We start from the raw sequence: 19,799 nt of genomic DNA, 5'->3' as shown, positions 1-19,799 counted from the left end.
AAACAATGTTTCTGAGCCATCAGTGTAAATAAATGTAGCATCCTTCATTTGTGCGCATAGAGCAGCAAATGACCGACCATAAACAAGAGAAGGGGTACCATCCTTGGGAAACTGACAAAGGTCACGGAGCAGGCAGGTCCGTGACCGGAGCCAAGGCGGTGCTGTACCCCAAGTTGTCAAGAAAGTCTTAGGAAAGTGGAAGGAAAGAGAATGTAGCAGTGGACGGAAGCGGACTCCCGGTGGTAGTAGGGAGGAAGGGTGGCCTGCATACCCTAAATCCAAGGAGCCTTCGAAAAAAATGTCATACGCCAGATTAGCAGGCATGGAAGACAGGTGGCTAGCATAACGACTCAGAAGGACAGCTCGCCAATTGGACAGTGGAGGTTCAGCAGTCTCAGCATACAGGCTTTCCACAGGGCTGGTGTAAAAATCTCCAGACACTAAACGTAATCCACAGTGGTGGACAGAGTCGAGACGCCGAAGAATAGATGGCCGAGCAGAGGAGTAAACTATGCTTCCATAGTCCAATTTCAAGTGCACTAAGGCCCGATAGAGGCGGAGAAGGACCACTCGGTCCGCTCCCCAGGAGGTACCATTCAGGACACGGATGGTGTTGAAGAATCGCAGACAGCGAGCTAAGAGACAGGAAACGTGGGAGGACCAGCACAGTTTTCTGGCAAACATAAGACCCAAGAATTTAGCGACATCCGCGAACGGGAGGTTGACAGGGCCTAGATGTAGGGAAGGCGGAAGAAACTCTGTACGACACCAAAAATTAACACAAACGGTCTTACTGGGAGAAAAGCGGATGCCGGTTTCGATGCTCCAAGAGTGGAGGCGATCGAGACATCCTTGAAGACATCGTTCAAGAAGGCTGGTCCATTGAGAGCTGTAGTAGATCGTAAAATCGTCCACAAAGAGGGAGCCCGAGACATCAGGAAGGAGACAATCCATAATCGGATTTATGGCAATGGCAAACAGTACAACACTCAGCACGGAGCCCTGGAGTACCCTGTTTTCTTGGGAGAAAGTACAGGAGAGAGTGGTGTTCACCCGCACTCTAAATGTGCGCTCTGCCATAAATTCACGAAGAAATAGGGGCAGCCGACCTCGAAAGCCCCAAGAGAACAGTGTGCGGAGGATGCCTGTCCTCCAACAGGTATCGTATGCTCTCTCCAGATAAAAAAATATTGCTACTGTTTGGCGTTTCCTGAGAAAATTGTTCATGATATAAGTGGAGAAAACAACAAGATGGTCAACTGCAGAACAATGCTTTCGGAAACTGCATTGGGCAGGTGTTAAAAGACTTCGGGACTCCAGCCACCAGGCTACACGGCAATTCACCACACGCTCCAAAACCTTACATACACTACTCGTGAGAGAAATGAGGCGATAGCTAGAGGGGAGATGTTTGTCCTTTCCAGGTTCCGGAACAGGGACAACGATAGCTTCCTGCCATCTTCTGGGAAAAGTACTGTCGGTCAAAATTCGATTATGAAGGTGAAGGAGGTAACGCAGACTATGGTATGATAAATGCAGCAACATTTGGATGTGGATACCATCCAGTCCTGGGGCGGAAGAGCGAGAAGAAGAAAGTGCGTGTTGGACTTCGCGCATGGAGAAAAAAGTATTATAGCTTTTGCGATTTTGAGAGGAGAAAGCAAGAGATTGCACTTCCGCTGCACGTCGGGTAATTTGAAGAGCTCGAAATCTCAGCAAAGTGTTGACCCAATGAGTTAGAAATTGCAACGGGGTCCACTAATGTATCATACACGACAGTGAGCCCAGAGACCGGGGAGAAACTAGGCGCGCCAGATAATTGCTTAATTCGACTCCAAACTTCTGAGGAGGGAGTGAAGGTGTTAAATGAGCTAGTAAAGAAGTCCCAGCTTGCCTTCTTGCTATAGCAGATGACGCGACGGCATCGCGCACTGAACTGCTTATAGCAGATACAGTTGGCCAAATTAAGATGGTGCCAGAAAACGCGAAGAGCACATCGCCGCTCACGTATTGCGCCACGGCATGCCTCGTTTCACCAAGGAACTGGGGGGTGCCGGGGCAAATCGGAGGTGTGAGGTATTGAACGTTCCGCAGCTGTAAGAATAACTTCTGTAATATGAGTGACCTCATCGTCGACGCTAGGAAAGTGGCGGTCATCGAATGTCGCTAGAGACGAAAAAAGTGTCCAATCAGCTTGGGTAAACTTCCAGCGTCTCGGGCGCATATATGGCAGTTGTGGCTGCAATCTAAGGACACATGGAAAGTGGTCACTTGAGAGTGTATCAGCAAGAGCGAACCATTCGAAGCGCAGAGTTGGCGGAACAGTACCGACCGAAAGGTCCAAATGAGAGAAATTTGTCATGGAGGCAGACAAAAATGTAGGGTCCCCAGTGAGGCAAACAAGATCCGCTTGGTGGGAGACGTCTATCAATAGTGAGCCGGAGCTGACAAGGACACGGAGATTCTCAAAGCGGGTGGTGGGCATTGAAGTCCCCAACAAGCAAATAGGGGGCTGGAAGCTGACCAAGAAGATGAAGGAGATCAGCTCTTGCCATTGATGTGGACGATGGAATGTATACAGTACAAAGAGAGAATGTGTATCCAGAATAGGAAAGACAGACAGCGACAGCTTGGAAGGAACTGTTTAAGGGGATTGGGTGATAATGGAGAGTATCATGGAGAAGAATCATTGAGTCCTGCATGTGCTGGAGTGCCTTCAACAGAGGGGAGATCAAATCGGACTGACTGAAAGTGGAGGAAACCAAAGCGATCGTGGGAACGCAGCTTTGTTTCCTGAGGACAGAAGATGACCGGCGAGTAGGACCATAAGAGGATCGACAATTCATCCCGATTGGCTCGAATGCCGCAGTTATTCCAATGGATAATGGACATAGGGTGGACAGAAAAGGGAAGAATGCGACCAAGGTTGCCCTCAACTCAACGACTGCTCAGAGCAGGCGACCGACAGTGTGGAACGGCATTCAGCCGAAGGCAGAAGATCCTGATCCATAGGTTGTTCGGCAGCAGCTCCTGCCACCAGCGATCGGCTGGTTGATCGGCCACCAGCAGTGCACCTCGGCGACACAGGAGACGGCTGAGGGTGGTTACCGCCAGGTGGTGCTGTAGATGAGGCACGCCGTGGCGGAGAAGGAGAGGAACTAGGTTTCTTATTAGCCTTCTTGGAAACAGGAAGTTGAAATGGAGGAGGAATCGATGGTTGTGAATTCGGGATATGTAAAAAATCATCACGAGTAGGCTCTTTTATGGAAGTCTGGGTGTCTCATTTTGGAGCTCGGGATTTAGCAGAACCCGATGAAGGGTGAGCCATAGAGTTGAGTATGGAGAGGTTGAACGGGCGATTTTTGCGCTGGCCGATCTGATGACTGTGGCACTAAAGGTGAGATCACTTTGTTGGCCGAGGAGAGGCAAGGACAGTGCTGTATTTACCTGCATGAGGCACAGTGGGCTTTCGACTGGTGAATAACTTTTGAGCAGCAAAGGTCGACACCTTTTCCTTCACTCTTATTAACTGAATGAGCTGTTCATCTTTAAAAATGGGGCAATCTCTAGCGGAAGCAGCGTGGTCACCCATACAGTTGATGCAATGAGGGGATGGAGGTGGACAAGCACCCTCATGGGCATCCTTGCCACACGTAACACATTTGGCCGGATTGGAACATGACTGGCTGGTATGATTGAACTGCTGACACCGACAGCAACGTGTAGGGTTTGGGATGTAAGGGCGAACGGAAATTATCTCATAGCCCGCTTTTATGTTTGAAGGAAGTTGAACTCTGTCAAATGTCAAGAAGACAGTACGGGTTGGAATGATGGTCTTGTCAACCCTTTTCATGACTCTATGAACAGCCGTTACGCCCTGGTCAGACAGGTAGGTTTGAATTTCCTCGTTGGACAGTCCGTCGAGGGAGTGTGTATAAGCGACTCCACAAAATGAATTTAAAGTGCAGTGCGCTTCCACCCAGACAGGGAAGGTGTGTAGCAGTGAAGTATGCAGCAATTTTTGTGCCTGGAGGGCACTGACTGTTTCTAACACCAATGTGCCATTTCGTAATTGGGAATAAGACTTTGCAGGACCTGCAATGGCGTCGACACCTTTCTGAATAATGAAAGGGATGACTGTGGAGAAGTCTTCACCTTCGTCCGACCGAGAAACAAGGAACTGTGGCAACGATGGAAGAATTGTCCGTGGCTGAGCCTCATTTAACTTTCGGTTGCGAGCAGACATAGTAGATGATGAGGAAACCATTGCGGAAATATCCCCCATGATTACTGGCATCTCCAATAGCGCGCTCCTTCCTTGTGGGGGCCCTCTCTGAGGGCACTCCCGCCTTAGGTGATTTTTCATACCTCAGGTCACACCTCCCAAGAAATGGACGGAGGGACCAATCAGCACTTTCCGAAGGTATCAGCTCGGGTAATCACCACTCCCTGGGCCTGGCCGTTACCAGGGGGTACGTACGTGTCCTACCTGTCTACTCGGGGCAGGGAATTACGCATTACCCCATCACCGGCTACACATGGGAATGCGTGGGTCAGCCTTCAGACACGCACAGGGAGGAAAAAAAGAGAAAGGGAGGAACAAAGAAAAGGAAAGAAGAGAAGAGGTAAGGAAAAAGAGTCGCTAAGCACGTATCCAAAAAAGAGTTGTGGACCCCCTGTGTGTGTGTGTGTGTGTGTGTGTGTGTGTGTGTGTGTGTGTGTGTGTGTGTGTGTGTGTGTGTGTTTTCCGAGGGTTATGTGGTGCATTGGGTTCATTTGAGCTCTGGTGTTGGTAGAGCGGAGTTGTTGGCAGTGTCTGCGACTTAAGGATTGAAATTGTTTTCAGTGAGTTATCAATTAACTTTTTTGTTTGTGTGTCTGTGTTTTCCCATAGGTGTTATTGGTTTTCTGTTGGTGGTGTGGTAAGATGTATAATTTATTGTGAGGCTTCTCTTGCTAGGTATGGATATGACAATCAAGTTCAACAGCGCGATGTTACGGGCAGAGATGGGGGAGAACATGATGTCCATGATTAAGTTCCTGCAGATGTTTGGGTTAATAGCAGAAGTTGTGAGGTATAGCGTCTGCTGAGAGAATATGAAGTTGGCAAGAGTTCCGACATCTCAGACCAGGGAAGGATACATGTGGCGGTGTCTGAAGGACAACCTTTGGTGTTCCATTAGACACAGTACCTGGTTCAAGAAATCTAGGTTCACCATGACAGAGAGTGTTCTGATTACTTACTATTTTTGTGATAGATCCTCTATTAGTTTTTGTGCACATAAGATTGGAGTGAGTGAGAGGATGGCGTTAGATTGGTTTTCGTTTTGTAAGGAGGTGTGTTCTGAGTATGTGAGGTACAGCGGTAAGTTGGGTGGGTTGGGGGAGGTGGTTGAGATAGACCAGCCACAGTTTTGGAAGAGGAAGTATGGGAGCAGCAAGTGGTGGGCCTGTTACTTCCGGAGGTGGGTATGCTGATTGTGTTTTCAGTGTTTTGGAGGGGTATACTAAGAGAGAATTTGTGGGGTTGATTGAAGAATATATTGAGGAAAGGACTACTGTAGTTGCAGATTCTTTTTCGTCATACAAGGATTTGGGGAAGATGGGCTATGTTGTTGTAAGCCGTAGTTTAGAGTTTAAAAATTACGAAACAGGGGCATGTAGTAATACAATACAGAGGTTTGGGGGGGGGGGGCAGTTAAATCAGTCATAGGGAGGGGGAAGAGGCGCTCTTCTAACCTGCACTCTCACTTACATGAGCATTGTTGGCGGAAGAGCGTCCCTGGGCATTATTGCATTTTTCTGAGGGCAGCGAGTAAGATGTGCAGGCCGAGGGTGGTTTGTTGAGTGGGTTTGGTATGTGTGTGGGGGGGGGAGGGGGGCGAGGGGGGAAGAAGGGAGGGGGGGCGTTGTGGGATTAGGTGGGTGGATTAGGGGGGGGGGGGTCGTGGTTGTTTTATGATTATGTTGGAGAGGGCCTTTTCTGTTGCAGCTGTTTTTGAGTTGTAATGGGTGACTGTGTTTCATTTGTTGTGTGTTTTTTATTTGTTGGCGGTGTTTTGATTTTTTGGCGTGGGGAGAGAGATTGGGCTGGCCAACCTAGTGTGTAGCACTGGAATTTATTGCTAGTACCTAGTAATTTTTTTGGGTTTATTGTTCACAAGTTGTAATGTTTTGTGTGTTTTTGAAGTTTGTAGGTATTTGTTTTTTGGTATCATCAACTGTGGTTGACCTATATAGGTCAAGGCAAATGTTCAATTCAAATTTTTGTCATTGTAGGTGTGTGTGTGTGTTTTGGTATCGTCAGCTGTGGTTGACCTATATAAGTCAAAAGAAATGCTCAATTCCAGTTTTTGTCATTATAGCTATGTGTGTGTATTCTGGTATCTTCAGCTGTGGTTGACCTATATAGATCGAAGGAAATGTTAAATTCCAATTTTTGTTGTAGCTGTGTTCTGGTATTGTCAGCTGTGGTTGACCTATATAGGTTAAGGAAAGTGTCCGATTCCAGTTTTTATTGCTTTATGTGTTGGTTTTCCGGTATCAATAGTTCCGGTTGAGCTATATAGGTCAAAGGAAGTTTCCGATTCCTGTGGATTTTTGTAGGTGCAGCGGAATGTAGTAATTTTGTGTTTTTTCTTTTTTTTCGGCATTGTTTGAGATCACGACATGCATTTTTTATGTTTATATTTAGCTTGTCCCCTAAAACTCCAATTTCCTGCAGTTGTCCCGTAACTATGATTATATTTTTGGAGGTAGATGTTACTGTCGTATTTATATTTATTTTCGTGTTTGTTGTCGTGTTTATCTAGTGACGTCACAGTAGTCATATTGGAGAATGGTCATAACTGCCACATTGATGACGTCATGGGTCAAAGCAGATGGGTGGAATCAAACGCTTCTGTAATCCCTGAGGAGATGTTTGAACTCACATTTGAACAGAATGCACCAAATGGATAGCCGTGATGATCATCACCAACTATAAATGGCACTGAACTTTTGCCAATGTAGCCATAGTGAGTTGTTATACATTAGAACATCGACACACAGTTCTTTGGGAACTGTTTGGAATATTAATTCCCATAGAAAAGTGTCGAAAACACACTTACAATAAAAAGAAATACAGCAAAAGAAAAACATAAAGCTGCAAAACAAAAATCTGATGGGGAATACTGTGCTATTGTGTCATTAAACTGCACTCACCCATCATCATTTTTTAAATCCAAACTAAGTGTGCAGTCTATAACTATGTCAACAACTACAAAGTTGTTACTGCCATCTGGACACAGACAAAACAAGTTTCCAGAATAAGAGAACTATTTTGCAGTAGTGCTGCAAATTTAACAATGCAAATGCAGTTCAGTGACAGCAATAAGGGTTCGACACAGCCCCACACATGTTCAAGTAAATTAATTAATTAATTAAAGTCTGAAACACATGTCACCATTTGGGGCAGGCAATGGAAAAACTATGATGGTGGTCACACAATGATGTGCAATGCTCTGCTGAGAGACCAAACACACCCAAAAATACATAATAAATAATGGGCCAATTCCATGCATGACACACTAGATGTAAAAAATGTTTCACACAGAGAACAGACATGGTAAAAGAGTTGATATAGTTTCCGACCACCATCATCTGGCCTATGTAGAGATTTTGCCCCTCTCAGAAGCACGGTAACAACAGACAAGTCTTAAAAGCTCTTAAGACCAAGACATTCCTCTTCACCTCAAACAAGATCAATATGAGAAAAAGAGATTTTTTTTTTCTTTTACAAATGTTAAACATGGACATCTGAAGCTTGGGGGGGGGGGGGGGGGGGAGAGACAGACAGACAAAAAGAAATGACACTTTTTACAATGCATAATCATCAAATGTTTAAAGATACTGTGGATAAGCAAAGAGACAAAACACATACAGGTCCTTCAGAAAATGGAGCACTTGCCATTAACACACTGTACAACTGATGTGTAGGCTGTACACTTTGACATGGTGGTCTATTACAGACAGTAGCCACAAATCACAATGAAGATCTAGAACAAAGTATAATGAATTAAAAGGAATAAGGCAAGAAATTAGAGAACAGAAAATAAATATTACTGAAAACTAATATTCAGAATGAAGACTAAAGAACAACATGAGCACAACCATTGTTGCAGTAACCTTGATTTTATTAGGGATCTGTGACATTCATCCAGAAGACAAACTTTGTCTCCATCAATACAGCCATAGTATCATTGAAACACGAGAGCTTTTGTTAATAACATTCTCCGAGGAGACTAGATGGATTTTGCCAATTCCCCACATCTGCACTGCAAAGAAATAAGACAAAACCATTCTGGGGGAAAAATAAATGTGAATCCATACATATAATAAAAACAGATGTATTTATTAATGTGTGTTCCACATCTCCTCCTAAAACACTGGATCAGTTGCACCCACACTTGGTACAAATATGACTTACTGTGGGGGTAAGAACCATCTACTTCTCAAAGTAGTAGGGATGAAAAAGGAGTGTAGCTCACAAAGCACAAAGAGCCAGACTACATTCATCCACTATTTGAGAATGACAGCACTTAGTAACTGGCAACAAACTTCACAAGACTTATACTCAATCACGTCCCCAGTAATTTGATGAAGGGGGAAAAAAGTTTGTCATTTACAACATTTCCATTGTTCATGTGGTAAAACTGCTACATTACACATGACTTTCTAATTTATTACTTCTTCAGTAATAACTCAATTCGCAACACATTTCAAGGCAGTCCCCACATATACCACTGGATGTATATGTAAAATTATATATCATTGTACGACACACAATTCAGGAGATGTGTTGTCTTAAATATTGAACTGCGGGAAAATGAAACCAGAAGCCAAAATTCACCAGAGATACAAATGTGTGTGACATATGCATGTGCAGGCAAATCCAGGGGTAAAAAGCTCCTTCTAAAGCACTACACTGATTTCAACCAAACTTGATACACATATTACTTACTATATGAAAAGAAATACTGTGGGGGCAAGTACCAGGACTCTCATATTGGGCCTTTCCCTGATTGGTCTCCTTTACTCCTAAAGTATTTACATTCTATCACAACTTCCCTACTACAGTAATAAAAATGAAGTATCTGAAAAACAGTAACACCTTTATTCAAAGATATCTGCATGAATTTTCAAATAGGTCTAAAGTTCTCTGGATTCTCAATAAGAGTATGAAAAAGGTATATTATAGCTTTGGTAAAGAGTTACTAGAAGACTTTCACAGAAACAGCAATTACATTCTGCAAGCAGAAACTGAATTGTTTGAAGACAGACCAAGTAAAATCAATTTCTCATCATCATCATCTTGGACAGTTTCCAGCCACTGGCTGGGTCTGTCGGGAACACAAGCCTCTCCATCGTGTTCTGTCTTTCCACCATTCCCCCTCTTCCACCTTCGTCCAGTTCTCTCCTCTTCTCGTCACACATTCCTTCACTCCCTTCACCCATCTATCTCTTGGTCTTCCTCTGGGCCTCTTCCCCTCCAGTTGCAGATCAAACATCCTCTTTGGAATTCTTCCCTCATCCATTCTCTTCATGTGTCCACACCACTGCAGTCTTGATTTTTCTATCCTGTCCTGTACTGGTTCCTCCTTTAGTCTTTCCCTCACATACACATTTCGCAATCTGTCTCGCCTTGTTACACTCAACCTGCTCCTCTGGAACTTCATTTCACTAGCCTGTATTCTACTTTTGTCACTTTTGCGCATTACCCATGTCTCACTTCCGTATGCCAATATGGGGACAAAGTAGGTTCGGTATATAATTCCCTTGGATTTCTGTGGCACCTCCTTGCTCCAAATAAGCCCCCTAATGCATTTGTAGAACTGCCCTGCTTTTTTGCACCTTTCATTTATTTCCATTGCGTTTCCCCCCTTACTTTCAATCATGCTTCCCAGGTACTTGAAGTTCTCTACCACTTGTAGTTTTTCCCCTCCACAAGTTATATCCACATCTGGCCTATTCTTCTTCCTTGTTGTGACAATTATTTCACTTTTCTTTGCAGAGAAATGCATTCCATATTGTGCTGCCGTTGCCTCCCATACATCTAACTGCTCTTGCACCTCCTCCTCGCAATTTCCCCATAACATCAGGTCATCGGCAAAAAGCACTGCCTTCATTTTATGATCTCCAATTGCATCTGATACTTGCTGTAGGATTTCATCCATAACAATAATAAACAATAAAGGCGAAAGTGCACTTCCCTGTAGCAGCCCATTTTCAAGCTTGAACCATGCAGTACGTTCCCTCCCCACTTTCACACAACTCTCACTTCCCTCATACATTTTTCTGACTTTTCGTGTTATCTCTTCATCTATCCCTTTTGCGTTCAGCACATCCCAGAGCTTGTCCCTACAGATACTGTCATACGCCTTCTCAATATCTAAAAAGGCCATGATTAAGTCCTTCCCGTACTCATAGTGCCTTTCCTGCAGTTGCCTTACCGCAAATATGAGGTCCGTTGTTGATCTTCCCAGTCTGAAACCATACTGCTCCTCTTGCAGTCTACTTTCAATACTGCTTCTTATTCTCTTCTCCAGGATCTTTTCATAGATTTTTCCACAGTGGCATAGCAGGGTGATTCCTCTGTAGTTCTCACATCTCCTTTTATCCCCTTTCTTGAAGATCGGGACTATAATTCCTTTCTTCCAATCCTCAGGAATTCTGTTCTCCTTCCACACCACCCTCAGCACTCTGTATAGCCACTGGGTTCCTACTTCTCCCATAAGTCCAACCCCTCGTCCAAGTCGTGGGAGATGGGCAACGGCACAAAGTAGGGGACTGCCTATAGGGGCGATGTACAGCGGGGACTTCGTGTGCCCCAGGACCGCTACGGTAGCTGGGAAGGCCCTATGGGAACCCTGAAACGTGACGGCTAACGGGGCTCTGGTGAAGCTGCGATAGGCCTAGCAAGCCAGTAGTGGATAAATCAACTGCTTTTAAAAAGGGAAAATCAATTTCTGCTATACATAAATAGAACAATGCTGACTAGTAAATCAGAGATAGCAATAAGATGGTCCAAATATAATGAAAAACCTTATCAATCTTTCATGAGCTCACAAGTGTTGATCCTGACTGTCCCATTTCCCGTCTTATCTAAATGAGAAAAGCAATAATGCTGTTAAGGAAAAATAAGTGATGAGGAAGAAGGAATATTAGCCAATCTGCTTAAGATTGAGGGAAAATACCTGTCTCAAAGACCCACAGACTTTTAGATCAGATGTCGAAAGAGCAGACACTGTCAGAAGAGTGGAAAGTCACTTTTGCCCATGCTTTGCCTACAAAGAAGGACAAGATGGTAGTAAATAACTGTGGAGGTTTAACACTATTAAACAAAAGTTATAGACAAAGTCTTTTGTGTATACCTATCAGCCTGTATAAAACCTTCTGCAACAGACATTAGGTGAATAGCAAGGGGGATTCCAGTAATCTAAGTTCACAACAGACATCACCTTTGTCCTGAAAAAGCACTGGGGAAATAATACACTAAAACAACTGAGAAAACAATATAGTTTTGTGGACTTCAAGAAGATTTATTATACTTTAGTACCCACAAGACAACATTAATCAAAACACTAAGTTTGGCATTCCTGTTAAACTCAAGCACTTTTTTTTAGCATGGGAGAGATGATCAAATACTAAGGAGGAAACAAACATTTATAAAGTTATCACTAACTTAAAAGTTGTAAAAAGCTTGAGACAGGACACAGGGCTAGCAGCAGTCTGTTTTCATCTAGCACTTGAGAAAAATCACATGAGAAATTACAATCAAAACTATATTTGTGTCAATTTGAAGGAAAAACCCTCCACATTAATTTTTTGCAGACAATATTATGTTTGCGTCACACACACAAAAGAACTGGAAAATATTATGGAAACTGTACAAACAGTAGCAATGAAATCTGGGCTGAAAATAAATGCCTTCCACATTGTGACAGAAAGCCAAGAGTAGAGAACAAAAGGTTACAAGTGGATGTTAACAAATATATGTGGGTCAAGGAATTCAAATATTTCAGAACAACATAAACTACACCATGTGAAAGATATAGAAGTCATACTGCAGCTGGGTAATAGACACTTCTATACTCTCAAAACACCACTGAACACACTGACTGCATCAAAGGAGCTCACAAGGTATTAACGTTCTTTGTTTTTCTTTACAAATTCCAGACTGAGCATAACAGTGCGAAAACTGAAGCATCTTCTCTTTTTTGTGAGGATGGTTCTTGGAAAAATCCATGGACTATGAAAGCTAATTTCAAGGATTGGAGAGTTCTTCACAATTCAGAGCTAGAGGGCCTGTAAAAGCAGTCCAAGAGCGTAGGGTTGGCCATAAAAATAACCCAAGGAAAGCTTGGAATGAAAAATGACAGCCAAAGATTACTAGGGACACACAAAACTGTGAAAGACTCATGGGGAGACAAAGGATGAGATGGATACACAGAGCAAAATAAAAAATACAAATGCTTGGGGCCAGGCACAACTGGAGCATGATTACAAAATATGGAGAGAAGTGTAAGACTTTTGCATGACATTGTGCAGTTTCCTTGGCTTGAACCTGAAGAAGTGGGAAATCAAATGAAGGAGCATCAGACTGCAAAAGTTTTGGTTGTCATGTGACTCAGTTTTGTCCACCTCTGCTGTAAGAGGTGATTAAAAATTCCTTGTTCTTCATAGATTTACAACAGCAAACATCAATTTACATAGCACATTTTTCACTAATCTCTCTTCACTGAATAAAAGTTCAAATCCACCAGTTACTAAAAGTAATCAACTTCCATGTTGTGGAATTATAAACTTCCAGTAGTAAACCACAAATTTAATATATTTTTCTAGGCCTCAGGCAAGACATAATATCAGCCTGTCACTCTTTTCATTTAAAAAAAACGTTGCCAAAATCACTATATCACTCATAAAGCTGGCAGTCAGTATTAACTCATCTATCCTTCACAACTACACATTTTAAGCATTCAATTTATCAATTAATGATAAGAGTATTACTGTGCAAAAACATTTAACTTCCACAAGTCTGCTCTAAGTCTGTTATAAAGGAGTCTAGAGTCATTGCACATAAAGTATTTACATAGCGCACACAAGCAATATTGCTCCATCCAACGTCTACTGTGCACATTATAACTTTTGCTTCACAGGACCATTAACTAAGGAAACCTGTGAAATCATCAGAGCAATTGATGAACAGGAAGTGTTACAGGACTACTGGTTTGACTAACATCTTGGTCTTTAGCCCATGAACATCTGCTTCACTCCCTCCAATTCATGTCATCTATTAGGGCAAACTGAGCAGATTAGCCGAAGCGTTCGATATGACTTCAGCACCTCACAACCAAATTGCCACCTTCCACTAACTTAGTCCTCAGGCATACTACAGATCAGTATGTCACCACATCTAAGATTTCATATTCACATTCATTGGCTTCACCAACTGACATCCCAACTGTTAGCCTTCAACTTAAATGAGACCTCTGAGACAGGTCGGTCTGAGACAGCACAAACTACACCCAAAAAAACCAATATAGATGCAAGGGAAGTATTGCCAGTGTTCTGTCCTTTCTCGACATGTGTGATGTTACACACCAATCATCATTACATTACAGGATGAAATCAACTGCTCAAAAATTGTTTTGCACAATCTCCACACCTACAAACATGCAAACTTAGACACATTTGGAGTAAGGAATGAAATAATAGATCTTGAGAAATTAAAAGGAACTTTACTGTTAAATAAATCAAAACAATAAAGTTGTCTGTTTTGCATACCTGTGAACTCATTATATGCTGGTGGGTAATAATATTGTGTTCCTCTCCTTCCCACCCCCCCCCCACCCCCCACATGCATTTTAAAACATTTGGGTCTTCTTTGGTATGTCGGCCATCCTGAGATCATCAAGGGTGTGAGGAGGGTTTTCAAAACTAAACACAGCAAGCTTAATTGTCCCTGCATGTACACAATCAATTTCACGACAGCATATACCTTAGGCCATTCCATTTTGTTGATTATGCTTGTGCATCATCATATTGCAACACAAACCTATGAACAACATATATCTTGATATCAATAACAAGTATTGAACAGCTGCACAAATTACATTCTTCTCAAGTTAGCTTCATATAATAATCTACAACAGGAAGCATCAGGTGACAGGATTAAGTGTTAATAACCACAGAAAGGGCATATTTTCAATGTTTTGTACCTTGTTTTATTAGCTGAAAGTTCGAATGTTATCGCTGTGTTGTATGCCCATTCCACAGGCACTTTTCCTAGCTGACAAGCTTTTTTGCCGCAATAGTGGCAATATGCACGCAATGTAAGCTTGAAATAAACGTTTGAGACGTGTACTCAAGCCACGTTCATGACTATAGAGACAGGGCGCTCGACTGAACTGCCCTGAAAACTAAATTTAATTTTTATCTCCATAACACAGGTGGATGGTAACTATTTCCTGTGGCCAGAGGCGTACAGAGAACGATATATCAGTCAGTCCTCTCTCTCTCTCCCTCTCGCTCTATCGTACTATACGAGATGTACTGACAGTGCTACATTGCAAATCATTTTGTCTTCTGGTACGATCCAGATAATGTTAAAAATATTCACTCCAAAGTTTGGGTAGAAAACCATCTCTTGACACTATGGTGTGAACATGAATGATACACAGTATGAATATAAAACTTCCAACAAAATTGAACTGTACATGATCAGTACTTTAAATAAAATCTTACATAAGAAAACGAGAATCAAATCAGTTTCAGGAGTTTTTTGTTTTTCAGAATGTATGTCGAAACTCACCTTATCTGTCACTAATGGGAAATAGCTTAACCTAGGAATCATCAGGTACACTGGATCAGGAACCTGAACGTCATGCACTTCTTCTGAATTTAAATGAAAACACGTCGGTATCCGCCCATTCCAAATCTCTCTCAGTATTTCTCTATCATTCGCCATTTGCAACAGTAATGCTACACACAACTAACTAATCTACAACTAAACATAACCGTACTGCACAACAGACTAGCTGTAACATAAACATAGAGATGCAATATCGCAGCCGTCAGCTTCCGAAAGGAAGATCTTTGAACGACTGTTTGATACGAACTCATGGAATCAAAACAGACAATGTTTTCAGTGGCTTAGAGAAGAACAGAAATATTAGAGAGGTAAGTTGCATTAAAAATTAAAACTCCTGTTCATTCTTTAATGCTCTACATATAATCGTAATTTATTTCATATAGCACCGACTAAACATGCAAAAGTCGATTAACACTGGACGTCACGGAATGGAACGAAACACGAAAACATTTCGACCGATTGGCGGCATTCACACAAACCGTCAAAGAAACTGTATGGAAAGGATCATTTATGGGAAACATATTGATTTGCTTTGTGCTAATGGGCGGAGCAGTAGGCGGAGGGGGACATCTGTTAACATCAGCATCAGCAGTCAACATACCGTAGAGGTACGATGCGCCATGCGTGTTCTTCTACAATTTTGTTTTAACAGCAAAAAAGTCACCTCTATTGATTGAGACAAAAACAGTTGTTTTTCACGTTATTTCATCTACATCCACATACATGTTCCGCAAGCCCCTGTATGATGCAGGGCGGAGGGAATCTTGTAGCACTATTAGTCAACTCCTTTCCCGGTACGCCGCAAATAATGGAGGAAAATATGACTATCTAAATGCCTCCGTACGTGCCCTAATTTCTCTTATCTTAGTAGTCCTTACTCAGGCCTACGTTGACGGTGGCAGAATCTTTCTGTAGTCTGCTTCAGATGCCGGTTCCGTAAATCTTCTCAACAGTGTATCGCGAAAATAACATCATCTTCCCTCCAGATATTCCCATTTGAGTTCACGAAGTATCTCCGTAATACTCGAGTACTGATTGAACATATCGGTAACAAACCTAGTGACTCGCATCTGAATTGTTTCGATGTCTTTCCTTATTCTGATTTTGTGGGGCTCCCAAAGAGCAGTAGTCAAGAGTGGGTTGCGCTTGTGTTCTATAAGCAGCCTCCTTCATAGATGAACCACACTTTCCTAAAATTCTCCCAATAAATCGAAGTCAGACATTCTCCTTCCCTTCTAACACTCTTACGTGCTCGTTTCATTTCAAATCGCGTTGCAACGTTACGCCTAGATATTTAATCAAATTCAAAATGGTTCAAATGGCTCTGAGCACTATGGGACTTAACATCTGTGGTCATCAGTCCCCGAGAACTTAGAACTACTTAAACCTAACTAATCTAAGGACATCACACACATCCATGCCCGAGGGAGGATTCGAACCTGCGACCGTAGCGGTCACGCGGTTCCAGACTGAAGCGACTATAACCGCACGGCCACACCGGCCGGCGATATTTAATCGACGTGACTATATCAAGCAACACATTACCAATGCTGAATTCGAACAATACAGGGCTGTATTCAACATGAGACGAATACGTCCGTGCTCTGAAAAAAATCATTAAAAGAAACTGAAGAAAGAGCGCAATTACTCGGACAGAAACCGGTCGAGAAGTATGACGAACTTGATCAGTATCAGAGACGCAATTATCGCAGGCTGTTAGGTATTCCAGGGAACAGTAGATGAGAACACAGACGAATTAAGTATGGATCTTGCCCACGAGAAGCTAGGCCTGCAGGTGACACTGAATCACGGTGACAGAACTAACAGAGCGGGACGTAGGACTTCAGGATCTACGAAACCTAGACCGATAATAATGAAGTTAGTGTCGTACAGGAAAAGTCTGAAATCTTCAGAGCTATGAAGAAACGCTGACAATACGAGAGGATCTCACCTCTGAAAGATTTAACATTTGGAATAACGCGCTTTCGAGATTTGGGCTACAAAAAGTATGAGCAAATGATGGCAGCATAATGGTGAAGACCAAAAATGGAAAAAGATCAGTTTGTAATGCAAATGAATTGGGAAGCCTGTGGTTTAGGAGTTAAGAACATTTAAGGCTTGCCGCTTCCATTTTGTGTGTTTATATTTTTATTGTAGACTATGGTTAGCCGTAAGTTAACTAAAGTATTAATTGTTGTGTTTCGATTCATCACTAAATCTTGCTTTTCCATTGTTTCTAATTTACTTTGTCAGCTACTTTACTTGCTTTATATTAATTCCATTTTTATTCAACAATTTATTATCACATTATTGTTGTAACAGTACTCATCATTAGTGCCATTAATAGTGCGCACTGTTTTTATTTCGCATATCTTGTTTCCAATACTGTTGTGCACAGATTATTCTAGCTCTGCTTAGTGAGATTCTTTTCCTCTCACCACTCAGCTATTCGATGGCTGCTGCAGATCCTGCTGGACTTGGCCACAAAACCACCCTATTTCCTGAAGCTACCAGTGCTTTCACTTCCTGGAACTTGCGCTGCTCCACCCTTGTGCATTTCTTACCTTTCGTCCACACGTTGGTTCCAATGTTGGCGCTAACGCTGGCCAATATTTATGCGACTGTGATCACACCTTGGAGCCAACATTCAGTTGAATTTGTTTAGAGCCACCTTAAACATGGCTAACAGACAGACTGTTGACGGTGCATTTGCGGTTTTGAGTGTGAATAATTATATTTTGTCATTGCAAAAGAAAGGAAAACACGTAAAAGAAGATGGTGGGCTACATCACTTCATACATTTCGAAATCAGTAAGTTTTAAAAATGCTATAAATTATCAGTTACTGTATTAAAATTTCTCCAACCTGATTTTATTTATACTTATTCTTGCAAGTATGACAGATGCCAATTATTATTAGGCCAGTTCATGTATGAACCCTCAGAACGATTTGATAACTTTTCTCATATGTCAACAACTGATTTTGAGCTGTTTCTTCAAATGAGTGAACTCCAGGAAAAGAAAGATAAGTTTTGGAGGGAAGCTATACCTGCCTAGCGTTCGCTCGGCAGTGACGCTTCCATTTCGTGCTAAGGGAGACAGTTCAAAAGCCTACATCTCTTTTTCGAAAGATCCACTCAAGTGATAACAATGATAGTGTCTGAAGTTTGCAAAGTAGTTAAGTGTGGCCTAGAGCTATTATTTTGAGGTAATGTCCATTTTTAAAACTACATTTAATAACCGAAAACGCCACTAAGTTTGAGAAGTCTGCCTTTCCTTTTAAACTATCCACTCATGTGATGTCACCGATAGTGCACGAAGTTTGCAAAACAGTAAATGAGGCGTTGAATGACTATGCTACGGCGGTGTCCACTATTAAAACAACGTTCAGGAAATACGATTCGGTTTGAAATACGATTCGGTTTGAAAAGCCTAAGAAGAAGGGTAAATAACTCTGTGTCTTACAGTATGGATACTACTCAGTGGAAATCAGTTAGAATAATTAATGACTCCACTACAGATGTTTTTAAGAATAGTTTACAGTAGGTGACCCAGAATGGAATTTATGATGAAACATATGCTAACAGGAAAAATAGCTTCCACATAAGCTTATCAGAACAGACACTAAACAGCTATGAAGAAAACCATGTATCACTAGAGGGATTAGAGTATATTGTGAAAGGAAAAGGGAAATGTATTTTTTTGCAAGAACGAGTAGGGATCCTGTAACAGTTGCACAGCACAAAAGCCACTCAAGATTACCAAGAAAGTGATTAAAACATCAGGCAACATGCATATAATGTCAGAAATCAATAATTCCAACAACAGACTTAAGGTATATGGAATGTAGTGAAACAAGAAACAGGACAACCAACAACAGAGCAGGGTAATATCACTACTGAACTAAATGGGAGGGCTGTAAATGATGAGTCACAGGTATAAATATACTTAACAGTCATTTCTTAAATATAGTAGGAAGCTTAGGGACAAGCAGTTCAAGAGAAAAATCACAGTAGTATTTTGCAAAAGTTACTCTCATAAAATTTAATTATATAAACGTATCAACAACTTCTCCTTCTTAAATTAAGAAAATCATACATTCTCTCAAAAATAAGAGCTCATTTGGTTCTGATGGTGTGGCGTCGATTGGTCACATCGACCGTGTAAAGCATGATCTTTGAACTCTAACTGCTCTTACGAGCCGCCATGTTAATGTTCCTGTCAGCCTTTATACCTTGTACAGTGTACACGTCTATCTTTCTTTGTGCTGAAATATATGTATCTATAGACATTTATGGGAACAGTCTGTTGCACACCGGCTGTGTGGAATTAACAAAATGGCTCTGAGCACTATGTGACTTAACTTCTGAGGTCATCAGTCGCCTAGAACTTAGAACTAATTAAACCTAACTAACCTAAGGACATCACACACATCCATGCCCGAGGCAGGATTCGAACCTGCGACCGTAGCGGTCGCTCGGCTCCAGACTGCAGCGCCCAGAAAAGCACGGCCACTCCGGCCAGCGTGGAATTAACAGGTTCTACGTTCGACGCCATGGTTGCCTCACCCAACGTTTTATTTGAGGGCTCAGCTACTACTACCAGGCCACTCCAATCCCCTGCCAACGGTTGTTTCGCCGCTAACGGACAGTGTTTCGCGATCTCCAACGAAGTTAAAGTCGAACTTTGCAGCTCTACAACGACCGAGTGTTAAGCCGTTACCTCAAACAATGGAGTCAGGTTTCATGTCGCCGGACTGTGCACACCACCATGTGAAAGGTGAAGTGTACGATTCCTAGAATCGTGTAACGATCGATCACTCGTGTAGCGTTCAAAGGGACCCAATTCGCACATGTGCTTTGATCCTCTATGCGCCGCAACGTCGGTTA

General features: G+C 42.3%; 1 protein-coding gene across 1 annotated transcript in view; it reads right to left on the bottom strand.

The window, feature by feature from the left end:
- Positions 1 to 15,099, bottom strand: part of LOC124722985 (autophagy protein 5) — a 111,283-nt gene extending 96,184 nt beyond the window's left edge. The window contains exon 1 of the mRNA XM_047248154.1: positions 14,852 to 15,099. Coding sequence (XP_047104110.1) covers positions 14,852 to 15,007 — 156 coding nt within the window. The 5' untranslated portion in view covers positions 15,008 to 15,099. The remainder of the gene's footprint in view (positions 1 to 14,851) is intronic.
- Positions 15,100 to 19,799: the final 4,700 nt, after the last annotated feature.

Source organism: Schistocerca piceifrons, chromosome X (assembly GCF_021461385.2).
Source record: "Schistocerca piceifrons isolate TAMUIC-IGC-003096 chromosome X, iqSchPice1.1, whole genome shotgun sequence".
Lineage (NCBI taxonomy): Eukaryota > Metazoa > Arthropoda > Insecta > Orthoptera > Acrididae > Schistocerca > Schistocerca piceifrons.
This window is presented reverse-complemented; position numbering and strand designations above follow the sequence as displayed.